Source organism: Schistocerca nitens, chromosome 7 (genome assembly GCF_023898315.1).
Source record: "Schistocerca nitens isolate TAMUIC-IGC-003100 chromosome 7, iqSchNite1.1, whole genome shotgun sequence".
NCBI lineage: Eukaryota > Metazoa > Arthropoda > Insecta > Orthoptera > Acrididae > Schistocerca > Schistocerca nitens.
The window spans coordinates 503471728-503498643 of NC_064620.1; the positions used below are offsets into that span (position 1 = coordinate 503471728).

Consider the following 26916-nt stretch of genomic DNA (forward strand, 5'->3'; position numbering starts at 1 on the left):
AATGTGTATTTACTACCCCTTTTGATAAATATCTCATGGGTATTGCACTAGATTATGTTGGGGGAATGGGGGGTCCGCATCTTTGATGTGTTGCAGTGATAAAATACTGTCTTGCTCTCACACTTCCACATGATATACACGATATTATAATGAAATTATTTCGTCCTTCGTCTGAGTATGTACAGACACTGTAAAGAAGACGATCCACACTACGCTCAGTCTAGATTCTTACTGTAGCAGCCTACACAATATATTTGGGTGTGATTCTAAGTAAAATGGAATGATCCTGAAGTCTAAGTTTTAACGACTAAATGTTTTGCTGTTTAGTACGTTGCACTGTTCTTTCAAATAAAGGTATTGAGAGGAATCTTACAGCATCAGTGTGCCAGAGAATATAGGAAAGACGATTGTACATAGCGCTATTCCAGACTGTGACTGACAGATGCAGTGCACGCAGTGTCTCTACCTTATAAAGAAACAGTCTCATTGCACTGCAGTTCCACCGAGCAAGCCCCAGCGTTTTCAGTCGAAATTTTCTTTCTAAATAAGGCATGTGATCCCAGCTGTATACACATCACATTTTAATATCCACTACTGTATGTCCAGATACTTTTGATCAGGTAGCGTATCCAGACTACATCACAAAGTCGCCCATGTACTCTGCTTTAGTAAGTTTCGTAAGTGAACACTCTGATGTTAGTTGGCTTTTGTGTGTTGTTCTCTTCGAGTATTAGTATCTGTTTAAGACTGCTTCCTTGGGCTACCCGTCTGCCAGTGAAGTAATGTATGTGTTGTGAATCCTACGTAGGGGCAGTTGGCAGGTGTGGCAGCAGAGGTGGTGGCACCAATGGTGGCAGATTGTTTCTGTTTGAAAATGGCGGCTATGTGGTAGGTGCAGAAGCCATCATTTGGAACGGTCCAAACACAATGAATGTCATCTGGACAGTGGGAGAGTTCTCCCCAATTTTTCTTGCTTGAAATAAAGTGCATAATTATACTTTTCCAATCCTGTCCCCACTAAATTAGTGCCAGTTAGTGCCATTTTGCTATTTCCTGTGTCGTGCACACACACACACACACACACACACACACACACACACACACACACACATATATATATATATATATATATATATATATATATATATATGAGAAGGAAAGTTGCTACTCACCATATAGCGGAGATGCTGAGTCGCGATAGGCACTACAAAAAAATTCACACAATTATAGCTTTCGGCCATTAAGGCCTTTGAAAGCAATAGACACACAAACACACATGCGCGCACACACACACACACACACACACGCGCGCGCGCGCGCAAACGCAACTTGCACGGACCAGTCTGATATTCTAGGTCTTATGCTTCAGTTTACAAGATACAGAATTAAAAGGAGCGTAATCAAGTAATTGTCTATCGCATGATTTAGTCAGTTGGCGAGTAGCTATGTGAAACTGAAAACGCAGCGGAAGATAAGACTAAGCATGAACTTGCTGCTAAGTAAGCCAGATGGACAGAAAGATCAGGATTACTCAGCGTACTCCTAAAAGATACGTGTCTTAAACGTGGTAGCGGATGCCGCTTTATACACTGTTGGGCGAAAACGTCGAGGCCACTGCTCACTGCGAGACTGAATGCCCCCTGGTGGCGCCACAGGCCAGTGTAATTGACGAGGCGTTGGACGTCAGCACCTCATCACAGAATATGGAGCTCTGTGGCTTTGCTCACTTTGCAAAGCACAATAGGTAGCGATGTGTATCATATATGACGACAAAACATGTACAGGTGTTTCGGAGCACACTGTTGAACATCGGACTCGGACCATACGTGTTCCTATATTGAATCAACGACATCGTCAATTACGACTGCTGAGAGCACAGGATCGTGGTTCAATGACACCATTTCGCCTGGTCGAATGAATTCCTTTTTCTGCTACACCAAGTAGAGCCCAGATACGGTGCTATCCAGGCGAATAGCTGCTGGAGACTGCGCTGTACCACAGACACAGGTCGCTGGGAGCAGTATTATTGCCTTGCGTGACATTTACCTGGCCTTCTGTGGGGTGTAGGAAAGTACAGGGTGTCCACAATGAGACGCCAACATTTGAACTCATAAAATCTGAGAGGAAACACAATTTATTGACGAACAAATAGAGGGAAATCATACAGCAGCTCATCAAGTTTTCATGCGCAGGTGGACGGCTCAGTACACTTGAACATGGGCGCCTCGGGTAGCGCGAAGAATATGAAGTCTATAATCGATTTCATGCCATGTGTTGCGGAGCATCTGTTCTGTGACAGAGTTGATGACAACTCTTATGCGCTGTTTGAAGTCTTGCAGGTCCTTTACTGGTGTAGCATATACCCGGTCTTTCACATAACCTCACAAGAAAAAATTGGGGAGGGGGGGGGTTACGTCGGGGCGAACGTGGCGGCCACGGAATTGGACCTCCACGGCCAATCCATCATTGCGGGAATGTGTCATTCAAAAATTTTCGGACATCAAGGCTAAAAAAAAAAAAAAAAAAAAAAAGGGACTCTGAGCACTATGGGACTTAACTTCTGAGGTCATCAGTCCCCTAGAACTTAGAACTAATTAAACCTAACTAACCTAAGGACATCACACACATCCATGCCCGAGGCAGGATTCGAACCTGCGACCGTAGCGGTCACGCGGTTCCAGACTGAAGCGCCTTTAACCGCACGGCCACGCCGGGCGGCATCAAGGCTCCAATGGGGTGGTGCACCGTCCTGTTGAAACATCACATTTGGCTGCAGGTCTGTTATCTGTGGCACGGCAAATTGTTCCAACATGTCCAGGTAGATGGCTCCATCCACAGTCGGCTCCTGAAAAAACAATGCGATTTACCACCAAACGACACCATAGATTAACTTTCGGACTGTCCCGCATGTGTTCCCTAGGTGCATGTGGATTTTCGGACCCCCAGATGCGCACATTGTGACGATTGGCAGCCCCTAACACGTGAAAGGTTGCCTCGTCAGTAAACATCACGCGTGATAAAAATGTCTCGTCCGTGGCAACGCGATCTAACATTACACATGCAAATTCTTCTCAATTTGGTCGGTCATCAGGCTTGACTTCTCGCACAACCTGCACTTTATATGCGTACAAACGTAATCGCTGATGAAGCACTTCATGCACTGCTGAACGTTTCAGACGAAGTTCTCGTGCTGCCTGTCCCACTGACTACTGTGGACTTTGTTCGAATGACCGCCGCACTTGTTCCACATGATGCTCGCTGATCCCAGGCTTACCACCACCATGCCCTTTCGCAACACTCCCAGTAGCCAAAAACTGATCACGCCACTTCTTTATAGTCTTGAACGACGGGGGCGCTTTGTTGTAAATTCGACGAAATTTTCTTTGCACTTGGGTCGCCGATTTTGTCTTTGCATACCACCGAACCACTTGTGCACGCTCCTTCATATCCTCCATTCTGCTAAAACAATTGATTGCAGCTCCACTACGGCCACTTGGCGTATTAAATTTGCACACCACAAACTTGTTGAGTGGCTCTATCTGCCCCTTCAGGATTCACAGGTCCATCATCTGAAATGAGAAAGATATACGATATTAAAATGTTGGAGTCTCAGTGTGGACACCCTGTATTCTAATGCACAGTGGCAGCTATGGACGACGTGAATGGGTGTGTGTGTTGTCCTTATCGTAAGTTAGTTTAAGTTAACATAAGTAGTATGTAAGCCAAGGGACCGCTGACTTCAGCAGTTTGGTCTAATAGGAACTTTCCACAAATTTCCAAAGATATTATTGTAGATTATCTACATCCTTTCATGTTTGATGGTTTCACTGAAGGCGATGGCATCTTCCTTTAGGGTAACCGTCCGTGTCACAAGTCAGAATCGTGCTACTGTGTTTTGACTAAGATGATAGTCAAATCACGTTGATGTCTCGATCACCAAATTCATCTGATCTAAAACTTATGGAATACGTCTGCGACACTTATTGGCCACCAGCTCCGTGCTCGCGGACCTCCAGAATTGCGTCACTTCTGTGATAACATCTGGTGTCACATACCTGTGGAAGCTTATCTACGACTTGCCGATTCCATGCCTCGCAGAACTGCTGCATATTGCATTCCGCAACTGAGTCAAGTAGCAATTTAACAGTTAGCGATAATTTTGTGGTTCACCAGTGTAATGTACAAGGGCTGTTCGTTTATTAACGTCCGACACGGCGCGAAATCGGAACCGCAGTGAAAATCGTTTTGCAAAAATGTGTTGGGGAATGTCTGTAACTGTATGTCCATCGACCGCGTCAAGTCGCTCTTTTCACTTCTGAGCGTACGGTCAGCACACAAAAGTGGCTGGAACATAGTGCCTCCAGCCAAGTGTGAGTGCCTGCTGAGAGATTTCACCTGATTTCAAGCTGTCCACATGACGTAACTGCCAGCATTTCCTTCTTCAGAACAATTCTCGGCCTCACACCGCAGGTTCAAATGGTTCAAATGGCTCTGAGCACTATGGGACTTAACATCTATGGTCATCAGTCACACTGCAGGGGTAATAAGGACGCTTCGTAGTGGCAATAAGTTGATACGGCTATACGATAAAGGGCCAAGTCATAACAGCGGCGACTATGTAGAGACACAGTCTAACACATATAGTCAGAAAAGCAGCGCTCCAAGCCGACAGAAAGTCACATTTATGAACACCATATCGGATGACTGATTGTAACACAGTTTTTACAAAATTGAGAGTACGTAGTGCCGTAAAAACCGGCACTAACTAGAAACTGGCATCACATTTGTCTTTCTTTAGTTTCCTATAAACTGGACAGCTTCAATATGATTCTCTTGTAACCCACTGATATTTCCGAATACTGTCGCTTTCTTTTATCATCATCATCATCATCATCATTTATTGCCTTATCGGGCCTTTAAGGCCTACAGCAAGAAGAACAAACGGAAAAAATTAAAGAAAAAAGACTTACAAAAGTACACTATACAGTAGTAAAAGGTTACATATATACATTACAGCTTAAAGGTTTAAAAGGCAAGAGGGATACATTACAGAAACAAAAAAAAACACACACGCAGTGTCTGTCAATTACACGAGAGGAGGGAACTGTTGCAGATGGCAGTCCATCTCATCCGGTCGTTGGCGTCCTCCTCCACGGCTGCTGGTTCCACTTCTTTCAGGATCGTTGTTATCCTATCCTTCCATCGAGTTCTTGGGCGTCCTCTAGGGCGTTTTCCTGTGGGTTGAGAGTGGAGGACTCTGTTTGGAAGGGATCCGTCTGCCCGTAGGATGTGGCCAAACCATTGGAGTCTCTTCTGCGCCAATATTCGTCCAATGTGTGGCTTTCCATACCGCTGGTATAAATCTTCTTTTTTTCTTCGTTCCCATTTACCTTCCATGGCATTGTAGATGGGTCCATATATCTTCCGAAGTACCTTCCTTTCAAATGCACATATTGCTTCTTCTGTTGTTGCTGATGTTGCCCAAGTTTCACAGCCGTATAAAAGTACTGGTCTCACCAGTGTCGTGTATAGGTGGATCTTGTTTTTCTGCGATATCAGCCGAGATCTGAAAAGATTGTTCAGGCTAAAGAACATGCGATTAGCATTTGTTATACGTTGCTGTACTTCTTTCGTTACTTCACTTTTATTTGTTAGTATGGAGCCCAGGTACTTGAACTCTTCAACTCGTTCGAAGGTATGCCTGTCGACATCAATGGAAGGAGGGAGATCTCGGCGGCGTGATACAACAAGATATTTAGTTTTTTCATCGTTCACCACCAGCCCAATTTTCTCTGCATTGTGGAGGAATCGGGAGGTATCACTGCGTACTTGCTCTAGAGTGTCACCAAGGATCACAACATCATCAGCAAATGCCAAGATTGTGTCTGCTCCCACCATCTCCATCTCTCTGGTTCGACAAGTGTCACGGCTTACTTTTTCCAGGGCCAAATTGAATAATATTGGCGCCAATGGATCTCCTTGTCTCAATCCATTTTGTACACTGAATGATGGTGATAGTTGATTACCAAACCGCACTTGGGCCGTAGACTGAGAGTAGCAAGCAGCAATTAAGCGGATGTATTTTGATGGGATGCCAAGTTCCTCTAACGTTTCCCATAACGTGGCGCGGTCAATGCTGTCATAAGCTTGTCGAAAATCGATGAAGATGAGGTGTAGATCCTTATTGAATTCGTAGAATTTTTCTATCAACTGCCTCAGAGTAAATATGTGATCAATTGTCGATCGTCCAGCAACGAACCCACATTGATAGGTCCCTACAATTCCTTCAGCCAGTGGTTTCATGCGGTTTAGTAGCAGTGTTGTAAAAACTTTGTAGCCAATTTCAAGTAACGAAATCCCTCGGTAGTTGGATACATGAGTAGCATCTCCCTTCTTGAATATGGGACATATGATTGCTCCCTTCCATTCCTCAGGAATTACTTCTGCTTCCCAGATGGTAGAAATTAATCGTTTCAAAGCACCCACCAGTGTTTCCCCTCCCAAGCGAAGCATCTCAGCTGTGATACCACTACCTCCTGGAGCCTTGTTGTTCTTGAGTGCTTTTAGGGCAACACTGATTTCTTCCTCAGATGGTTCAGGGACTTCAACTCTGTCAAAACGGGCATCCGTCTGTGTTGTCCCTACAGGTGGGTTGTCGGGATTCAATAGGTTTTCAAAATGTTTTTTAAATAGGGTTGCTTGCTCTTCTGGCGGTACAACTTCACCCGTCTCATTCGTTAGGACCAATGTACGTTGTCTGTATGCGCCTCTGGCGAATCTTGAGGCCTGGAAAAACGAGCGTGACGACTTTGCTTCTTCGACTGCAATCAACAGACTTTTGTGGTGGTCCCGTTTCTTCTTTCTCATGAGTTGGTCCGTATTACGCCTCGCTTCGTAGTAAGCTACCCTTGCTTCTTCCGAGAGTTGCTGTAGCCATTGTATCCTCTTCGCTGATCTAATCTCAACAGATTCTCGACATTGTTCATCGAACCAAGGTTTACTTCTTCGTTTTGCATCGCAAACTAGTTCTTCATTTGCACTTTCTAACACTGCATTCCTCAGCAGCAGCCATGCGTTCTCCACACTGGTAGGGTTCTCTGATATTGTGAGATGTTCTGCAATTTTTCCTTGATAGCGCTGTCTCACTTCTACATCTTTCAACTTATTCTTGTCGAAGCGGACCATCATTTCAGAATTTCTTCTCCACATGGTTGAAAGTTTCAGACGTAGTTTGACTACCACTAAGAAATGATCTGAATTCATATCTGCCCCGCGAAAGGATCTTACATGTTCGACACTACAATGATGTCTTCGGTCAACAAGAACGTGATCGATCTGGTTCATCTTTCTTTTAAGAATAAAAATTGCTAGTCGCCAGTACGATACCTTATCTTTTGCAGAAAGGCGAATATCTACTCAGAAAAGATGATGCTTTTCTCACCAAACTTCAGTCATATCAGTGAATGTGGAACGCAGGAAACTTGGGCTGTAGCTGAAGAGAAAACCTCGCAGACGTAATACTTACATCTGAGCCAGAGACGACAACAATCTTCAACATATTTGGTTTTGAAGCGAAAGTAATATATTTACAAACATTTTTGTGTGGTCGTGAAAAGTCTTGCGAATCATTAGACTAAACACAAAATTTTTACGCGTTGAGGAAAGTGTCGATCAGATTAAGGACAGACAACCACGGAATTATGTGCTTTTCATGAATGAAATATTGTTTTACTTTCAGCAGAGTATGCTGCAATTATACACGCACTGGGAAGTATACCTTCACGAATAAGATGTAGCTGATGTTACTGAATAGTGAGATTCGGTTGTTTTCATATTTAATTCACTATCATTCGTGTCTCCCGATAATTTCCTAGCACAATACACCCAACATGTAATAATTGTTCCGTTAATTCAGTAGAAAAATAAATCAGAACCCGCGTCACTCATACGGCAGGCTTTTTCACCGCTAGGAGCGCTAGTTTCGTTCCATATATTAGACGATAACACTCTTCACGGCAGTGAATGTCGCAAATGTACAAGCATACACTGAGGTGACAAAAAGTTGTGGGATGCCTCCCAACATCGTGTCGGAGCTCCTTTCGCCCGCCACAGTGCAGCAACTCGACGTGGCATGGACTCAACAAGTCGTTGAAAGTTCCCCGTCGAAATATTGAGGCATGCTGTCTGTATATCCGTCCATTACTGTGAAATTGTTCGCGGTACAGGCCTTTGTGCACGAATTGACCTCTCCATTATGTCTCATAAATGTTCAGTGGGATTCATGTCGGGCCATGTGGATGACCAAATGATTCGATCGAACCGTCCAGAATGTTCTTCAAACGAATCGTGAACAGTTGTGGTACAGTGACATGACATCGTTTTTAGGAACATGAAGTCTATTGCTGATTGCATATGGTCTCCAAGCAACTGAAGATAACCATAACAATGATCAGTTCAGCTGGATAAGAGGACTCAGTCCATTCCGTATAAACACAGTCGACACAGTAATGGATCCAGCACCAACTTGCACAATGGCGTGTTGAAAACCTTGTCCATTGCTTCGTGGGATCTGCGCCTTACTGGAACCCAAACATCAGCTCTTACAAACCGAAATCGAGACTCACTGACGAGGTCACGGTTTTCCAGCCGTCCAAGTTCCAACCGATATGGTCACGAGCCCAGAAGAGGCGCTGCTGGTGATGATGTGCTATTACCAGAGGCACTCGCTTCGGCAGCCTGCTGCCATAGCCCATTACCACCAAATTTGGTTGCACTGTCGAAACGGATGCGTGCATCGTACGTTGCACATAAATTTCTGCGGTTATCTGATGGAATGTTGCTTCTCTGTCAGCACTGACAACTCTACGCAAACTCCGCTGCTCTCGGGCGGGCGTTAAATGAAGGCCGTTGGACACTGTGTTGTCCAGGATGAGAAGTATTGTCTGAAATCTGGTATTCTCGGTACACTCTTGAGACTGTGGATCTCCAAATATTGAATTCCGAAGTGGAATGTTCCATGTGTTCAGCTCCAACTACCATTCCGCGTTCAAACTCTGTTAATTCCCATCCTGCGACCATTATCACTTCGGAAAACTTTTCACAGGAACCAACTGGGTACCAGTGACAGCTGCGCCAACGCACTATTCTTTTATACCTCGACAACGCGATAGTACCGTATTCTGTATATGCTGCTGTCACATGACTTTTCCCACCTCAGTGTATGTTAGACTGTGATGGAGAAGTAGCTAGAAAGTGTAGCTAACTGTTGCAAATAAAAACTTTCCACTTTCACTGTGGTTTCCCTTCGGTGACCGATCGAACTTTAATACACGAACAGCCCTCTCACCTGATTGTTGTTGTGGTCCTCGGTCCAGAGACTGGTTTGATGCAGCTCTCCATGCTACTCTATCCTGTGCAAGCTTCTTCATCTCCCAGTACTTACTGCAACTTACATCCTTCTGAATCTGTTTAGTGTATTCATCTCTTGGTCTCGCTCTACGATTTTTACCTTCCATGCTGCCCTCCAATACAAAATTGGTGATCCCTTTATGCCTCAGAATATATCCTACCAACCGATCCCTTCTTCTAGTCAAGTTGTGGCACAAATTTCTCTTCTCCCCAATTCTATTCAATACCATCCTTCTGTAGCAACACATTTCGAAAGCTTCTATTCTCATTTTGTCTAAACTACTTATCGTACACGTTTCACTTGCATACATGGATACACTCCATACAAATCCTTTCAGAAAATACTTCCTGACACTTAAATCTATTCTCGACGTTAAAAAATTTCTCTTCTTCAGAAACGCTTTGCTTGCCATTGCCAGTCTACATTTTATATCCTCTCCGACCATCATCAGTTATTTTGCTCCCCAAATAGCAAACCTCCTTTACTACTTTAAGTGTCTCATTTCCTAATCTAATACCCTCAACATCACCCGACTTAATTCGACTACATTCCATTATCCTCGTTTTGCTTTTGTTGATGTTCATCTTATATAGTCCTTTCAAGGCACTGTCCATTCCGTTCAGCTGCTGTTCCAGGTCCTTTGCTGTCTCTAACAGAATTACAATGTCATCGGCAAACCTCAAAGTTTTTATTTTTTCTCCGTGGATTTTAATTACTACTCCGAATTTTTCTTTTGTTTCCTTTACTGCTTGCTCAATATACAGATTGAATAACATTGGGGAGAGGCTACAACCCTGTCTCACTCCCTTCCCAACCACTGCTTCCCTTTGATACCCCTCACCTGATTATTCACTCTAAAAATGTCCAGCCTGCTAGCACACAGTACACCACTATCCTGGAAGTACTTGCTAAAGTAGCTACAGGAAGTACAGCTGAGGGATTTGTTGCAGGAAGCTCCGGGAACCGAGCCAGCGGATCATAATGCTGGCCCAGCCTCGGAAGGCGCCGCCGCCGCCGGAGGAGACATCGGAGGCGAAGAAGAAGAAGATGTCCGAGAGCGGCTCCGAGGTGCCGTCACTGCAGGACAAGACGGTGTCGCCGGAAGAGCGCGTCAAGATACGGCAGTCCAAGGCGGAGGCAGCACATTTCGGCCGCGCCACAGAGCGAGCCAAGCTGGCTTCGCGCTGGAGGCACGCCAAGGTAGGCAGCCTCAGTTCAAAGGCGTTCAATGACGTTAGCCGCATTTGGGCATTGAAATCAGTCAAAGGCAACAGGTGAAAATATGTGCCGGACCGGGACTCGAACATGGATCTCTTAACGCGAGACGTCGCTTTAATTGCCTCGACCATCCGAGCACGCTTCCCATCCGATCCAAATTCCCAGCCTGACACCCTCACTTGCCGTTCCGGATTGCCGCAAGGGGTCGGGCTTGGTGTGCATCCCCACTGAAAGAATGGATCTTCGGTCGTCGCACTTTCTGGTATATGTATGGACGCAGCCACCTTTACCTATAAACCAAGGGCTCTCCTGTCTGTTTAGGAGAGTAGTGTGTCATGCATTGGGTAGTTCTCTACAGGTAATACATATTAGACGCTAAGATGAAAATTCTAGTGGCGTGTCCTCTCGAACATTTTCGCTGACGACCCCTTTCGTACATACTCATCTATTCACCACCTCTACTCCCCGATGTTATTTAATCTGTGTATTGAGCAAGCAGTGAAGCAAACAAAAGAAAAATTCGGAGTAGGTATTAAAATCCATGGAGAAAAAATAAAAACTTTGAGGTTCGCCGATGACATCTGTAATTCTATCAGAGACAGCAAAGGACTTGGAAGAGCAGTTGAACGGAATGGACAGTGCCTTGAAAGGAGGATATAAGATGAACATCAACAGAAGCAAAACGAGGATAATGGAATGTAGTCAAATTAAGTCGAGTGATGTTGAGGGAATTAGATTAGGAAACGAGACACTTAAAGTAGTAAAGAAGTTTTGCTACTTGGGAAGCAAAATAACTCATGATGGACGAAGTAGAGAGGATATAAAATGTAGACTGGCAATGGCAAGGAAAGCGTTTCTGAAGAAGAGAAATTTGTTAACATTGAGTATACGTTTAAGTGTCAGGAAGTCGTTTCTGAAAGTATTTGTATGGAGTGTAGCCATGTATGGAAGTGAAACATGGACGACAAATAGTTTGAACAGGAAATGAATAGAAGCTTTCGAAATGTGGTGCTACAGAAGAATGCTGAAGATTAAATGGGTAGATCACATAACTAATGAGGAGGTATTGAATCGTATTGGGGAGAAGAGGAGTTTGTGGCACAACTTGACGAGAAGAAGGGACCGGTTGGTAGGGCATGTTCTGAGGCATCAAGGGATCACAAATTTAGCATTGGAGGGCAGCGTGGAGGGTAAAAATCGTAGAGGGAGACCAAGAGATGAATACACTAAGCAGATTCGGAAGGATGTAGGTTGCAGTAAGTACTGGGAGATGGAGAAGCTTGCACAGGATAGAGTAGCAGGGAGAGCTGCATCAAACCAGTCTCTGGACCGAGGACCACAACAACAACAACAACTCCGTACTAGAAATGTAGTTAGTACTACCCGCTGGAATACAAACAATTGAATTTATTTGAAAACGCTCATCACTATAAATTTAAGTTTAAGGATCAGGATGATTAGTGAAAGTTGCTGCGTCCATGGCGAACACAAATTTACATTACTCATATCGATTTAATAGGCCGCGAACCTCAAAAATAATAGCGTTTTTACGAAACGACATTACACACAATACCGCGTGCGATACTAGGATTAATTAATACCCTACAAAAACTAAATTACGTTCAGAAATACAGGGGAGATCCTAACTGTATGCTAGCTAGGCGGCAACCGCCCTCTCCGTCTTTGACAATTTATACCAATACGTACCCTGCGCGGCCAAAGTCGGTAGCTTGTAAAATAGGAGCCATTGTTGTAAGATGTTGCGGATTTCGGTGATATGTTGTAATATAATGGCTGTGCAACATGAAGAGTAAAGAAATAAATGAAACAGTAATAAGAACGATTGTGATTCTGTGCTAGCACCTCGGGCCTAAGGACGTATATCATAAAAATTTTGATATATACTGTTAATTAATTTACAACATACAACTTACATATAACAAATGACATTTCCCTAAAGGCTGTCGATGTGGCCAACACAGAAGTTTAACACAGTTATTCAGGGAACTAAAATGGAAATACTTGGAAGGAAGTGGACGCCGTTCTTACGAAAGCCTGTGAAATAAATTTACGGAACCTTTATTTGAGAAGGACTCTGTGACAGTAATGCCGCCATCTTTCGTTTCCCATCTTTCGTTCCTCATACATGGGGACCATAAGAATGAGACAAGAGAGAACAGGACGAGCAAAGACACTTATTTTTTCTGTTGATAAATACGAGAATGGAATGGGACAAAAAATTACTCACACTGATACGAACTACCGTCCACAGTGCACTGTAATAGAGTTGGGAGATAATATACGTGCTCTGTCTGATATTTGGTGTGTCCACCTTTCTCCATTAAGACGAACTGGATTCTACAGGGGACACTTTCAATGAAGTGTCTGAATGTCTGTGGAGGAATGGCAGCCCATTCTTCTTCAAGAGCCAAAACCAGACAAGATACTGGTGTTGGATTCTCTGGTCTCCAGTGAAACAGACAATCTATGTCGTACCAGAGCCGTTCCATTAGGTTCAGGTCGGGGCTCTTGCCAGCTCAGTCCAGAAACCATTACCACACAGATGCTGCTGTATGACAGTGTGCACTTTACGCTGACATAAACAATCGTCGTCTCCGAAATGTTTCTGTAAAATGTGTTCATATCCTTCTGTATGCAGAGTTTTCTTAAGCGCAGTAAGGTGACCATAAACTAACCTCGTAAAACACCCCTGTACCATAACATCACCTCCTCCATACTTCACTGCTGGTCCTACACATAATGGCAAGTAACGTTCTCCAGGCAATCGGCAAACAGACACCATTCTATCGTATCACCACTGAGTGTATAGGAACTCACTTTCTAGTGGTGTCGCTTTTTATGCCACCACAAGCGTCGCTTAGAACTGACTACAGAAATGTGTAGCTTATGAAGAGCTGCTTGACCATTGTACCCAATTGCTTTTAACACCCCATATACGATCGTTGTGCTACCAGAACTGCTAGTGGCACTTTGGAACTCAAGAGTGATTCGTTCTGTTACTTCATGCTATGCTCGGAGGTCCCTGTCACTCACTACATGATGTCTGCCTGTTCTTGGCTTACAAGCAGAGGAAGCCTACTCGTCATTATCGAATTCGTCCAAATTCATGGTCCATGTAGGGCGTGGTGAGACAAGAAAGTGCGCCCAGTGGAAACTCCATATGGCCAAGCTTTAGGAAATAAAAGGAATTTTGATACGGATCTGTCACCATGTGCACCGTATCACATGTCCCTGTTAAAGGGCGTGTAGGAAGTGGTGTTTGGCTCATCGGTAAGAGCTCAGATTCACAAAGAAGAGGTCGCAATTGCGACTCCACCCGGTGGCAAATATTTTTGTGCTTCTTGGCAATGCGTTCAATACTTCATCACAATTAACATCATATATGTTATTTTATTAATTTATATAAGCACAAAAAGTACAGGCATACTTTTTGTGCTTACATAAATTAATAAAATAACCTATATGATATTGTTAATTGTGATGTCAATAGTGTATTACATAGGGATGTAAAATATTTTTTTCATATAGTACAACGCAGATGAATATAGTTCAAAGTTGACCTAAAACCTTGCATCATCTCCTGAATTTCTGAGTTTGCATACAGTTCTTCGTAAGATTCTGTTCCTGTCGTACGCCACAAAGTCACTGTTTGGACTATGTGCTATGGTATCATCCGTCATTTCTAAGTACATCAGATACCAATCATATTCCCGCTAGCGTTGAAGGTTTTGTCCATTGTTGTTGGTGAAGGCATAGTACATTTTACGAGTCCAATGAAACAATCACCTCAGTTCAGTACAAGGTCAAAGAAAATTATTCACTCCATTTTAAAACCTACATACGGCCTTGAGTATACGACGAGAAACAATAAAGTCTACAATGCGAGTTGTGGAGTTGCAATTTTATGACAATATATCCGCCCGTTCATCGGTCGCTCACACTTAGTTAATACAGAACTTTCTGTTACGTATTTCAATTACAAAAATCTCTGATACTTGACGTGACTTTCTCCCAGCATTAACAGCATGACTGGATTCCAGATACTGTCTCATGCGAAAACTTTTCTCAATGTTTTATTTGTATCTTTATCTTCCCGTTAGTATTTTGAGTTGCTCGTAATAATAACTGAGATTTGAGTTTGTCATCAACTATCAACTGCTACTGTAGTACAGAAACAATAATTAACGTTACTTTCTGTCACTACGTATAAACATTATGTTAGTAGGGGATCAATGCAGTTTTTGGCAGGAATAAACATAGAACGACGCATCACTTTCGTTGATGTCAGCATCAACACTTCCTTATTATCCTGGAAAGAATATCATCGTTATGCAATAGCACATACCACAGTTCAATGACATGTTTCAGCCCTTCCATATCTCCAAGGTCATTCTGGGTATCACATACGGCCACATGCACCGGGAAATCAGACACCACACCCCCCGCCACCCCGCCCCCTCACCTCGGCAGCTAATTGCATGCAGTGCAGTAGAGAAGCTACAATCTGGCTGTGTCAAGAGAATAATTAATCAAGCATCTGAATGCCTAAAATACTGAAAATTTTGGCAACAATGTTTGCATTACTGACTTCCTAAAATTCGTTTAAGGACTGGCTCACCAGTCACATTACTAACATTTATTTGCTGCTATCTGTCATTCGCCATGGAATATTGGAACGAGTAGATACCATACTGTAAATAATGAAAAACCAACAACTGCTTATAAAATTTAAATAACGAATTAGGAACACACAGATGTGAGTTTTTCCTTAAATACTATCCTGCATAACTTGAAAACGCGATATAAAATCAAGTTCTATTTCTCTTCTCAAAAGTTCCTGTCACCAGCAGAAGGCTGCACTGTAGAAAACGTGCAAAGTTTGATTTTTGCACCACAATTTTCTTACTTCCACCAACAGATGGCAGCCCCACAGTAAATACGCATTGTTTGTTTGTTGTACCATGATTCCTTACTGTCACTAACATACGGTTGAACTATAGAAAACAATGTCAGCACTGGTAAAAACGACATTTCTTCGTTTCGAAGTAGAACACTTGGCTTCCGACGCAAATGGATCGTAAATTAATCATGTTCCACATCCATCGTGCTTGTCAAATGCTACGTTATTCCTTCCAACAATTCTCTACATCAGTGATGATTCTCAAGTGCCGCAGTATTCTAGAATGTCTGCTAAAATAAGCCCTAAGTGTAAAGGAAGTGCGGGTGTCATACTGTTAATTTACACATATACACACAGTCACCAAAGTATGTACTCCAGTGCTAGTTTTCCATGCCTAATAAAAGCTGACACTTTAGAAGGTAGGCATAAGGAATCAGTGTTGTAAAACTACCCGCAGAAAAAGAAGTGTTAGCTGAAATAGCAAAGTAAGCAGGCAAGCACATAAGCAAACTGGTATGTTAAGTGTCACTAATTAGGCTTACTCTTGATGCAAGTCACATTACACCATCAAATTAAATTAAATGTAATTGTTCTCAAGCATCATTTTAGGAGCGACAAAAATGGTGCATGAGTTATTCAGTAGAAAATATATATTCGATGAAATTGTCAGTTATTCCTATTATTACAAATGACATAGGCGTACTGGAGGATATGAACAATTACAACTTTCGACAAAATTTGCAATTCAAACTTTGATGGAAAGGCTCCATAAAAGCTTTATAGACTGTATTTCGTATATTATTTTCCACATTTATAATGCCACAATGTTAAAAAATGAGGACAAAGTGCGATGTTTACATCAGTTATCTAGGACCTAGTTGAGGTTAAGTACAAGATAAAACGTTATAAGGCTCAAATAAATTATCTTACGATATCTATAACGTCACAATATTTGAAAATGCATCAGAGATTGTAATGCTTGCTTTGAAGCAGTATACAATCTGTGCAGCTCCATTTTGGGAAACGAGAAACTGTGACTCGTAAAAAAAAAAGAAAAAAAGTAACTTTAATCAACTACACAAACATGCACAACACAATTCTCTTATTAGGGAAGGAAGGAATAATATGTTCGATTTTAGGAATAGCAAAGTAAACAGGCAAGTACATAAGCAAACTGGCATACGAATTGTAACTAATTAGGCCTACTCTTGATGTATCAGAAAAATTACGACAGGTCACTTAAACCGCAAAATGACATAAACTGTTTATAAAAACATACTCATGAGAAACACTACCAAAGACGGTAACAATGAGAGATGTGAAACAAATTAAATTACTTACCGTTTACTGTGATACGTCTCACACTTTGCAAGCACAATCAAGCTCCAAAAGCTAATATTGCTGCATCTAAATTCTCTGTTAATTCATTAAAGTGCATGCATCTCGTAATATGCTAGACCTCTACGAAAATTCTGTAGTTATCTCCAGCCAGCTCAGATGGTAGAGCACTTGCCCGCGAAAGGCAAAGGTCCCGAGTTCGAGTCTCGGTCGAGGACACAGTTTTAATCTGCCAGGAAGTTTCATATCAGCGCACACTCCGCTGCAGAGTGAAAATCTCATTCTATCTCCAGCCATGTTCTTTACCCAAGGAATACGTGAAAATAGTTTGTAGTCTCATGTCTGTACACTTTATAAAATCTGTAATGTGGTTGCCAATAACTTTCCTCATTCCTGGTCTTGTGATTTGACATATAAATATATTACACAAGATTTACTTTACAACTTGAGATCATCCATGTTAAACAGTCAACCCAGCTGGCTTGTCGTATGGTATAACCGTTGGTGGCTTTTTAATGCGAGATGTCACTTCCAAGCGAACATTACTCTCCACCTCGTTTTGTCAGACAGAAAAATATAGCAATCCCACATGCACTTTTTTTAAAATAATGACGTCTTATGCAAAATAATGGCGGACAATAAAATAACAGAATAATTAAATGGAAAGTTCCATGGTTTTTGTGGAACTGAGTGGAGAATAATTTATTCCCGTGCTTTAATATGACACTTCTGTGCCGTATTCGTGGGAGTCAGGGTAGCTTAATATCTGTCTACAGAGAGAATATAGTTAATAATTTACCTGTAAACTAGTATACAAACGTTGTGAAACACCACACAGGGCCTGTTCTGTAAGTTATTCGTTAATTGACGACACATGGAAGCAATTGGCACAGATTAGACTGGAGTACATAGTAAATAGTCGTTAACGGTATGTAACACAATGAGTCTCTCACGAGGTCAAAACGGACAATCCATGTTGTTCCCGGCTGTAAGGTTCTATTGTATCCTATATAGAATTCCGAATTCTGTGGTATTCTATCCCAGTGCATATGTGCTGCAAGTGAAGTTCTAACGATAACAACCATTTGCAGAGTTCAAGAAAGCTGGTAGAATACCACATTGCAACAGTAATTCAGAAGCACTCCATAGCAGTCTACTGTCATATTCCAGTGGGAAGCTTCCCTGCATACAGAAAAATGCCAGTCTTTCTGTAGTGTTCTGCAATTTGTGTTCTGGAGTAATAATGCCCTAAGAAAGGAAAACTGTAAATCTAGCACCTCAAAGTCAAGAAACGAAAACTGGAGTATATGGCGTAGACAACAGTCGAGTCAATGCATTGTCCGTAAACACTAAAAACCAATACCGCCACACGTCTTTTACATTCTCACACAGTGAAGTGATAGGTACATCAGGAAAAGGTCCGTATCTACCTAAGTATAATATTAGCTGTCGTTTTATATGCGAGATGTCACCTCCAAGCAAACAGTGCAGCCCCCCTATGAAACTTTATAGAGCAACTGAAGCAAATCTTTTACGTCGGAATTCACTACAGCATGTGCTCAATATAAAGTATGGTGCCGTTCTACAGTTTTTATGTAACAAGATGATGGTTGGAGTAGTCACCAACACAGTCTCCACCATCAGTATTCTACATAGCTTGATTCTATGGAAATGGGCTCAACAGTATCATTGTCCAAAGCCTGGAGAGTTGTTTTTAAGATTTCTGAACATATATTGTGTTTGAAAAGTAGGAAACATTTCCATTCGTTGAAATTCACTTATCTACAGCATAAAGGAACGTACGGACAACAAAATGCAGCTGTGCAGCCTGCCCCACACATGATAAGTGGTTTGTTAAACTCGTAGGGGACTTGTGGCCATGAAAAGCTAAAACCAGTATTTTTGTAGATGATTCTGTCAGTCAAGAAGCATACGTCTATATTACGTCTAGATCGTGGCTTATGTTACAGGAAGCATTTTACTATATGATCAAGAACAGATCTGCGTGTTGGTCCAGCAATCAGCTTACAGTATGGTACATTACAGTAGAAGGTGGAATTCCTTACATATTCCTTAACTGTGGAGAGATGGTCGACTGCCTTATGGCGGTCGTGGCATCTGTGCACATTTCTGCATTCAGTGTCAGCCAGCTAAAACACAAAGACGTACTGAGTAACATTGCCAATCAGCCTCATACAGACGTCACATAATATTGCTTTAAAAACAGTTGTGTTTATCTTAGTCTCACAAGACTGTATTATATTGATATTGTTGGAACAATACATGATATACTTTCATCATGATACCCATGAAGTCTGAATTTTTCTCAACAAGTATGGAGGTGGTGGTGCTTTGATCACATACACAACAGTATCATGATATACGAATATAGGTGAGCTCTTCGTTCTTAGATGAGCTGTCGTGGAGACAAGAAGAGGGAGTCGCTATTCCTGTACTACCTAGTTTCGACTAGTTTTCCACATCACACAGCTACCCACTGCCAGACACACCAAGATGACGTGTCGCCATACTATTCACCATGAACAGAATGCCATCATTCAATTTCCAGCCATCGAGATTCGGAATACTATTCCGAAAAGGTAGATAGTCGGTTGTGTACAGTTCACTGTAGGGTGATCTTTGCTGATATCAACGTCACACTCTTCCGAGAAGAACCTAGCTACTGTAGCAGCCTTGTGCAGACAAATATCACCTTAGGCGACGCATTAACTAGCAGCCAGCGAGCACCTGTTTATGTCTTATTTTTATAATGTTTAACTAAATTATCATGTTTTGCTGCTTATTTTGGTGTGTTATCGGTGTATTTTATTAACATTTCTCACTGTGCCTCTTGTTAGTCGTTTATAATCATATGTTTACATATATCTTAGAAAGGAAGCGTGAGCGTAATAGGAGAAAAAACAATCAATTAAGGTTATAGCGAACAGTGACGGGAGATGGACATGCTTAGAGAAAACAGTCATAACGTCTTTATGTTATGATGTTGCGGCGTTTGTTTAGCAGTTATAGCAATGAAAGGTGATGGTACAATGGTGTGGTTACAAAGAATGTGTTGAGTTAGGCGTTGGGTGCAGTGCGTTAGGTTTCACCTGTTAGGCTTTCTACTTTAGCCATTAGTTGTTAAGCCTCAGGAGTTCGGCGTTAGGCGTTATCCGTTAAGTGTGTTTGACGCCGCACTGTCCTTACAAAGTGTGCAAAATCATACATATAACTGCCTTTCTTCTCGAATTTTCATAGGAGCTTTCATTTTAACGAAAAGCATGCAGGATGAGTCTGTGTTTTAATACGATATATAGAAAAATTTAGATGTGTGTAATATTTAATTGAGTGGGTACAGATTTATGTTCGAATTCCAGTGGGAATCTTAAATTACCGAGCATGGACGACGTTGACAGGGGCTGCGGAAAGGTGGCAGTGGTTGAACGTGTGAGGCGACTGGGGAGCACACAAGATAGGTGGCACAAGTGCGATAAACAATAGGTCCCGATGGGACAGCGGTTAACGCCAACTGCCTAGTAAGCAGGAAATCCTGGGCTCAACTCCCGACCTGGCAGACATTTACACTCATCACTGCTCATTCCTCATAAAGTCTCGATGCAGCTGATGTCATTAGTTTCTTCCCTATCCTTTCCTTTCTCCCCCTCCACCTTCAATTCAAGTAATAATCATTTCAAGAAGTACTAACCACATAATAAAGGCATATTAATGTTTATTTCAGTATTTTACACGCCATAAGAATAAAAAAATATTCAAATTTTGAATTTTATTTTTCTGCCCCGTAGTCAAAATCACCTTCCCTTCTGATGGGGCAAGATGATACTTCTGAATCAGTTTTCAAAATTGACAAAATAGTTGTGATTGTTTGAAAATAGAAATGTATGAAATTGTGTGCAGTAAAATAAAAGGCTACGCTATTAATGCGCGCAAAGAGCATAACCTTTTAGAAATATGTTAACTCATAACATTATCAGTTTTCCTGTTCCCCTACATCCTTGCTGCCCCAGTCTGAGAAGCAACGCCTGTTGTCCGTCAATGCCCTTCAGGCGTTAGAATACGGATTGGTTTTGTTTGTGCTTCCATTTCCTTAGTGCTGTCACATGTCTACTTTCCACGCTTATCTGAGCTAAGTTGGAGATATGACTGAAGGAGTTGTTGGGTGTTCCGTTGCTTTGCAGGAGGAGAAGGCGGCTCGGGAGGCGGCGGCAAAGGCCAGGGCCAAGAGCTACCTGGGCAGGGCCAGCTCCTTCGCAGCTGCTCGCCAGGCAACACAGAAGGCGCTCAGCACGGTGGCCAGCGACCGCCGATAGTGACATCAGGCCAAATTCCCAAAGAACAGCAAATACAAGCCAGTAGTCTTTCGTTTTGTGACCAAGAAATACGCTACCCTCCATGTGTTTGAAGCATTAGTAATCTGTAAATTTCGAAATGATTAAAATTATGGTGTATTATTGACATGTCTTCTATAAAACCTTAGAGTAATGTTACAGCGGCATGCACTGGACGTTGTAAGAGATGCCTAGCAAAGATAATTAGCTGAAGAAATGTCACAATTCTTTAGAGTTATTTTTTACTTCCGTTCCACCATGATAACTGTCATCATACTGTTGTGTACATTTCTGCGTAGTATGGATATGATACTTACTACTCGTGCAGAGAAAGGTCCGGCCAATTATGTTAACCTCTACACATAAGTAGGGTTTGTGTAGTGTTATTTGTTGCCTAAATGTACACAGAATTTGTACCTGTAAACAATTAATGTGGAAGCATTGTGGATAGAGTGGAATGGGACAGCAGTAGTTACAATAAACTTCTGCAAGTTCTTGTAGTGCCTATTTAGGTTGCAACTATTTAGTCGGCAGTGTATAGTTTTTGCGAACACTTGATAATAAAAATACTTTCGATAGTTAGGTTGAAAGTAGGCAATGACCAGCTATAAAATGACTTTTAAGATACTCTTTTGAAAGTAGGCAATGACCAGCTATAAAATGACTTTTAAGATACTCTTTCTATTGCTAGAAATTGTGAGGATGCCTGAGAACCAGCAACTTCAGGATAACTCTTAACACTGCCAAATTTTACAGCACAAATGAACTATCAGAGACTTCATTATTTATGCCTGTGTTACACCCGTTCAAGAACTGAATATAGAGACAATTCGTGAGTCTCATAACATTTTAAAACTGCTCAGATATTCACAAAGGCACTATCCATATTGTACAAATATTATTAGATACCTGTACAGTAATTTTTACAGAATTTCTGACAAACAGTCCTATGGATAGTTTGTGCAATGAGGTGGTGAGAGGTTAACGCAGTTGATTGCTACTGTATAATGTACAACACGTTCGGTAGAATCCTCATTTTCCATTTAGTATGGTATAAAAGTCTTCCAAAGATCAATTCACAGGGACGAACGTATTTGAGATTTGACCCTGTAGGCTGTAGAAAAGGCAGCCATTAATTAATACAAAAGATTCTTTAACTGTCTGTGATGCCAACACCAATTTCAGTTAATAAGGAAGACCAATGGATCCATTTTCATTTAAGGCCTTCATGTGAAATGGAACTAGTTAGTGGAACATTGCAGCAAAAAACGTTGCAAACTCTATATGAAGGGCACGAATTAAGAGTATCTAATGATTCACATAGTATCAATGTTTCTTTTAAATTCTCCATGGATTATTTCTTTCTATGTCACTCATTGTCCTTCACTTCATCTGCGACGATCTTAAAAATTTTAATTTCTAAATTGCAAGAAATATCTTTTTCGCTTCTTATCATGTATTTTGGTATGCTCTACAGATTCAAATTATCTACATATATCAGTACAAAAATCTACATTGACTTGGTTCTAATTAAGTGCTATACATGTGAAACCGCACATCACTTTATTTCTTAAAACATGCTACAGTTACACCGCTATACAAATCCGACTTGACGTTTTCGAATATTGATGACAATATGTCTTACGTGGCGATCGGAAAACTTTCAAACAACAAATCACCTGGAATTTTGATACCAAATTTCAACGAGTTTCCTTTTTGTTTGCACCATACAGCAAGTTTCCTTGTGCCATATTTTGGTATCATTGCTTTGTATCACTCTCGTCCGCATGTTCTCAGTACCAACATGAGAAGTAATTTCCTGTATGATAGTTACGCTTTAAATGTTTATATGGGCATTAACAGTACACTAAATTTCGTATGTACTATGTTTTAGAACGTCTAAATCTAAGTACTAATTTCCTAACTTCTACCTTTATCACAGGAAACTAGTCACCCAAAGCTCTGACTACCACTCATACTTGTGTTACACTGCAGTTCTTTTATTTTTCTATTCACAGTTTGTTTGCCAGTCTCACAGCATGTACAGAAATATCTACAGGGTGAAAAGTATTTAAACCGACAAAGTCTGGGAGGTTGTAGGGGACATCAAAACAAATATTTTTCCCTAATGTCATTTTTCCCCATGAGGAGTATTTAAACCGGTAGAGGAAGATTTCTTTTGCGGCAGTTAATTAAACGAACAAATACTTTTTTCCATTTTTTATGACCAAGAGACAACACAGTAACACAACCCAGTTTCAATTACAGTAGATTTTCAAAAATGCCTCCATTGACACGTAAACAAAGGTTACACCGTCGGATCATGTTCTGTCTGACACGGGCAAAAACCCCAGGAGTACCCTGAATTGTTCCTGCTGCTGCTGCTGCTGCTGCTACTACTATCCAGGGAACCAGATCCTCTTCTGATGCAACAGGAGTTGCGTAAACAAGGTTGCGCATCTCTCCCCACACATAAAGCCCAGAGGGGACATGTCTGGGGATTGAACAGGCCATGGTACAGTACCACTTCTGCCAATCCCCGGGAACCGTCGGTCCAGGAATTGACGCACACGACGACTGAAATGTGCCGGCGCCCCGTTATGTTAGAACCACATGCGTTGTCTTGTAGGGAGCGGGACGTCTTCCAACAATTCTAGCAATGCTCTGGCGAGAAAATTGTAATATTGCCTGCCATTTAATGGCCTAGGTAGCAGATACGGCCCAATTAAACAGTCCCCAACAACATCGACCCACACATTAACGAAGAACCGCATTTGATGAGCGCTAGTAACTGGGGCATGTGGGTTGTCCTCACTCCAAACATTCGAATTGTGCATGTTGAAGACTCTATCACGCCCGAACGTTGCTTCATCGGTAAACAACACAGAGGATGGAAATGTAGGATGCATTTCACACTGTTCAAGGTACCACGGCGAAAACTGTGCTCTGCGTGGATAATCAACTGGTTCCAGGTTGTGGACACGCTGTATGTGAAATGGACGTAACAATTGCTCTCGAAGGATGTTCTTCCATTCGGCTGATTCGTCCCCTTGTTACGTGCAATTGCACGAGTGCTGATTGAAGGATCCCGCTCCACATGCTGCAAGACAGCTTCCTCAATTTGCAGCGTTCTTACCGTGCGACAGCGTCCCCTGTCCAGATAATCTGCAAAATGACCCGGTCTCACGCAGACGTTGGTACACAGCAGCAAAGATCGTATGATGCGGGATACAGCGATTAGGATGATGCGGGATACAGCGATTAGGATATTGTTGTTGATAAACCAGCTGTGCAGCTCGTCCGTTGTGGTGCGCTACGTAGTACGCACCAACCATATCAGTGTACTCACTCCTGGTGTATCGCTCTATTAGTAAACAGAGACAGTGCACTACTACACTGGTGGACAGCAGTTGTCTACAACTGAAGAGCGTAATACGGCCTCTATCAACTGAAGAGCGTAATACTGCCTCTACCGCTTTAAATAATCCTCATACGGAAAAAATGACATTAGGGAAAATATTTGTTTTGATGTCCCCTACAACCTCCCAGAGTTTGACGGTTTAAATACTTTTCACTCTGTATGTATATTCACGCGATAAATTGTACTATAGAGCATGACTACAGGCATTTCCCAGAAAGCCGTTCTATGCGCAAGTAGGGCAAACTGCACAAGCTTGTTGATGTTCTGCATATCAACATTAACAGTTGAATGGAGCAGGCAGCTGAAGACATATGATACCATTCACAACTCAAGAGGATACTGATTTTAGCAGATATTAGTGAACTACACATCGGTCAGGAATACTTCCTCGAAAATCGTTTTGGTGATCGTGTATTTCGTATGGCATGTGATGCAAGTGCTTTACACAACAATTACCAGCAAATCATTCGTTCGGCCAAAAGAAAGAGTCAAGGTTTGATAATCAGGCATAAGTATACACACATGGAAATTTTGCAGAACTCTGGAAAGGAGACATGACTGAATGATATACCTATTGAAAGAAATATTGCTGCTAGGCTTTATGTCAGGCACATCGACTTTTGCCTAGGTTATAGAAGCAAGCGATGACTGTCAGACTAATTACTAGTGGATGTGTGACGCAGTCCAACCGCCCATTTCATGTACACTCAGCTGCCGTCTGCAGAGGCTGTCTTCCTCTAGTGAGTAACATACGGTGAAAAACAGTCATCGCCACCTTCTGACCTACTGCTGCATGGTAACGATATGCACTAAAGAGTTCCACTGAAAGTCCGTTTGCCAATGTTCTCTTGTTTCTAATAAAAACACCTAAGAAGGTCAACATGAGAAAATTACTCACATAATCCACCGTTTTACGTTTCATTTTCAAACTTTTTATTTGATGGAATAAACTTTGTAACAATAACCGCAGTCATTCGAACCATTCAGCAGTTTGTGTTCTGCCTATCAGAACAGCTTATGAGTGCGACTGCAACAGACAATGGGCACAAGTAGAACCATAGCAACACACAATAGCTTCTCAGCAAAGTAAATAGGCTACCTGCCCTTCAAGATGCACTGTACAACAAAAGAAGAGCAAAACTGAAAATACAAAACTTCAGACACACAAATAGTACAGTAAACCATACTTAGGAATCTTCTAGAAGGAAACAGCTACTCTGTTAAGAGAAACAAAATCTGAAATCCTGTTTTGCTAGAAGCCCTTGCACACAGAAATCAATGCGAGAAAGCTGGGCGTCTAGCAGCAACCACAAACGTACTTACATAACATAAAATTACTGTTGTGTAAAGACAACCTTTCCGCACTAAAAGAAACAGGTACAGAAACACATTCATCTAATGTATTCCTGACTGGGAGTTTGCATCACTGATTTCTGCAAAAACCGGTGTCATTTTACACTGAAACATGTGTCCCCCATTCTAATAATTATTAATATTAACGTCCAGGCCAACAACAAGCAATGGGCCAGTTCCTCTGGCATGTAGGTACAATTGTTTTCTGGAAGGTGCCTGCATTGGCATGGTCAACTGAGTCCCTCTGTTTTCTCCATCTGTTTCACATGGTGACTTGTGATCACCTCATTCGGAACACTACAATATGTAGTGCCCCTCTTCACTCGATACTGCTTTACTGGCTACCTAACGGCGTCACGTGGAATAAGAAAAGCTAAAACAATAAAAGAACACTAGTAACATAGCAGTAAAAAAAATGTCGTGTGACTAGGGTCTCCCGTCGGGTAGACCGTTCGCCGGGTGCAAGTCTTTCGATTTGACGCCACTTCGGCTACTTGCGCGTCGATGGGGATGAAATGATGATGATGAGGACAACATAACACCCAGTCCCTGAGCGGAGAAAAACATAGCAGTGCACAGGTGTACAACATTCAACATCTTATTTACTGTTGTATAGATGGAAACTAAGAAATGACTGAAACATTTCATAATTCCAAAACGCAGTACATATACCACTGACGACTGATAACGAATTGCTCTCTGTAAGGAAATACAGAGTGTATCTGTAGTGGCGTAGCAAGACAGCCACGCCACTCGGAGGTAGCCGAAAGGCACGCGTTAAGCTCACGCAGATTGGCGTGAAGTCTGGAACAGGACAAAGTCTTGAGAATTGCAATGAAGTACGAAAATCTTGTAATACTTAACTTTAATCCATAATCGGTGTACATCGCTCTTGTACAGATATAATCTC

The 26916-nt window shown here is 42.0% G+C and overlaps 1 protein-coding gene across 1 annotated transcript in view; it reads left to right on the forward strand.

Moving 5' to 3' along the window:
* LOC126195708 (uncharacterized) overlaps positions 1–21214 on the forward strand; it is a 124686-nt gene extending 103472 nt beyond the window's left edge. Inside the window, exons 7-8 of the mRNA XM_049934337.1 lie at positions 10360–10609; positions 21083–21214. Coding sequence (XP_049790294.1) covers positions 10360–10609; positions 21083–21214 — 382 coding nt within the window. The remainder of the gene's footprint in view (positions 1–10359; positions 10610–21082) is intronic.
* The last annotated feature ends 5702 nt before the right edge of the window (positions 21215–26916 follow it).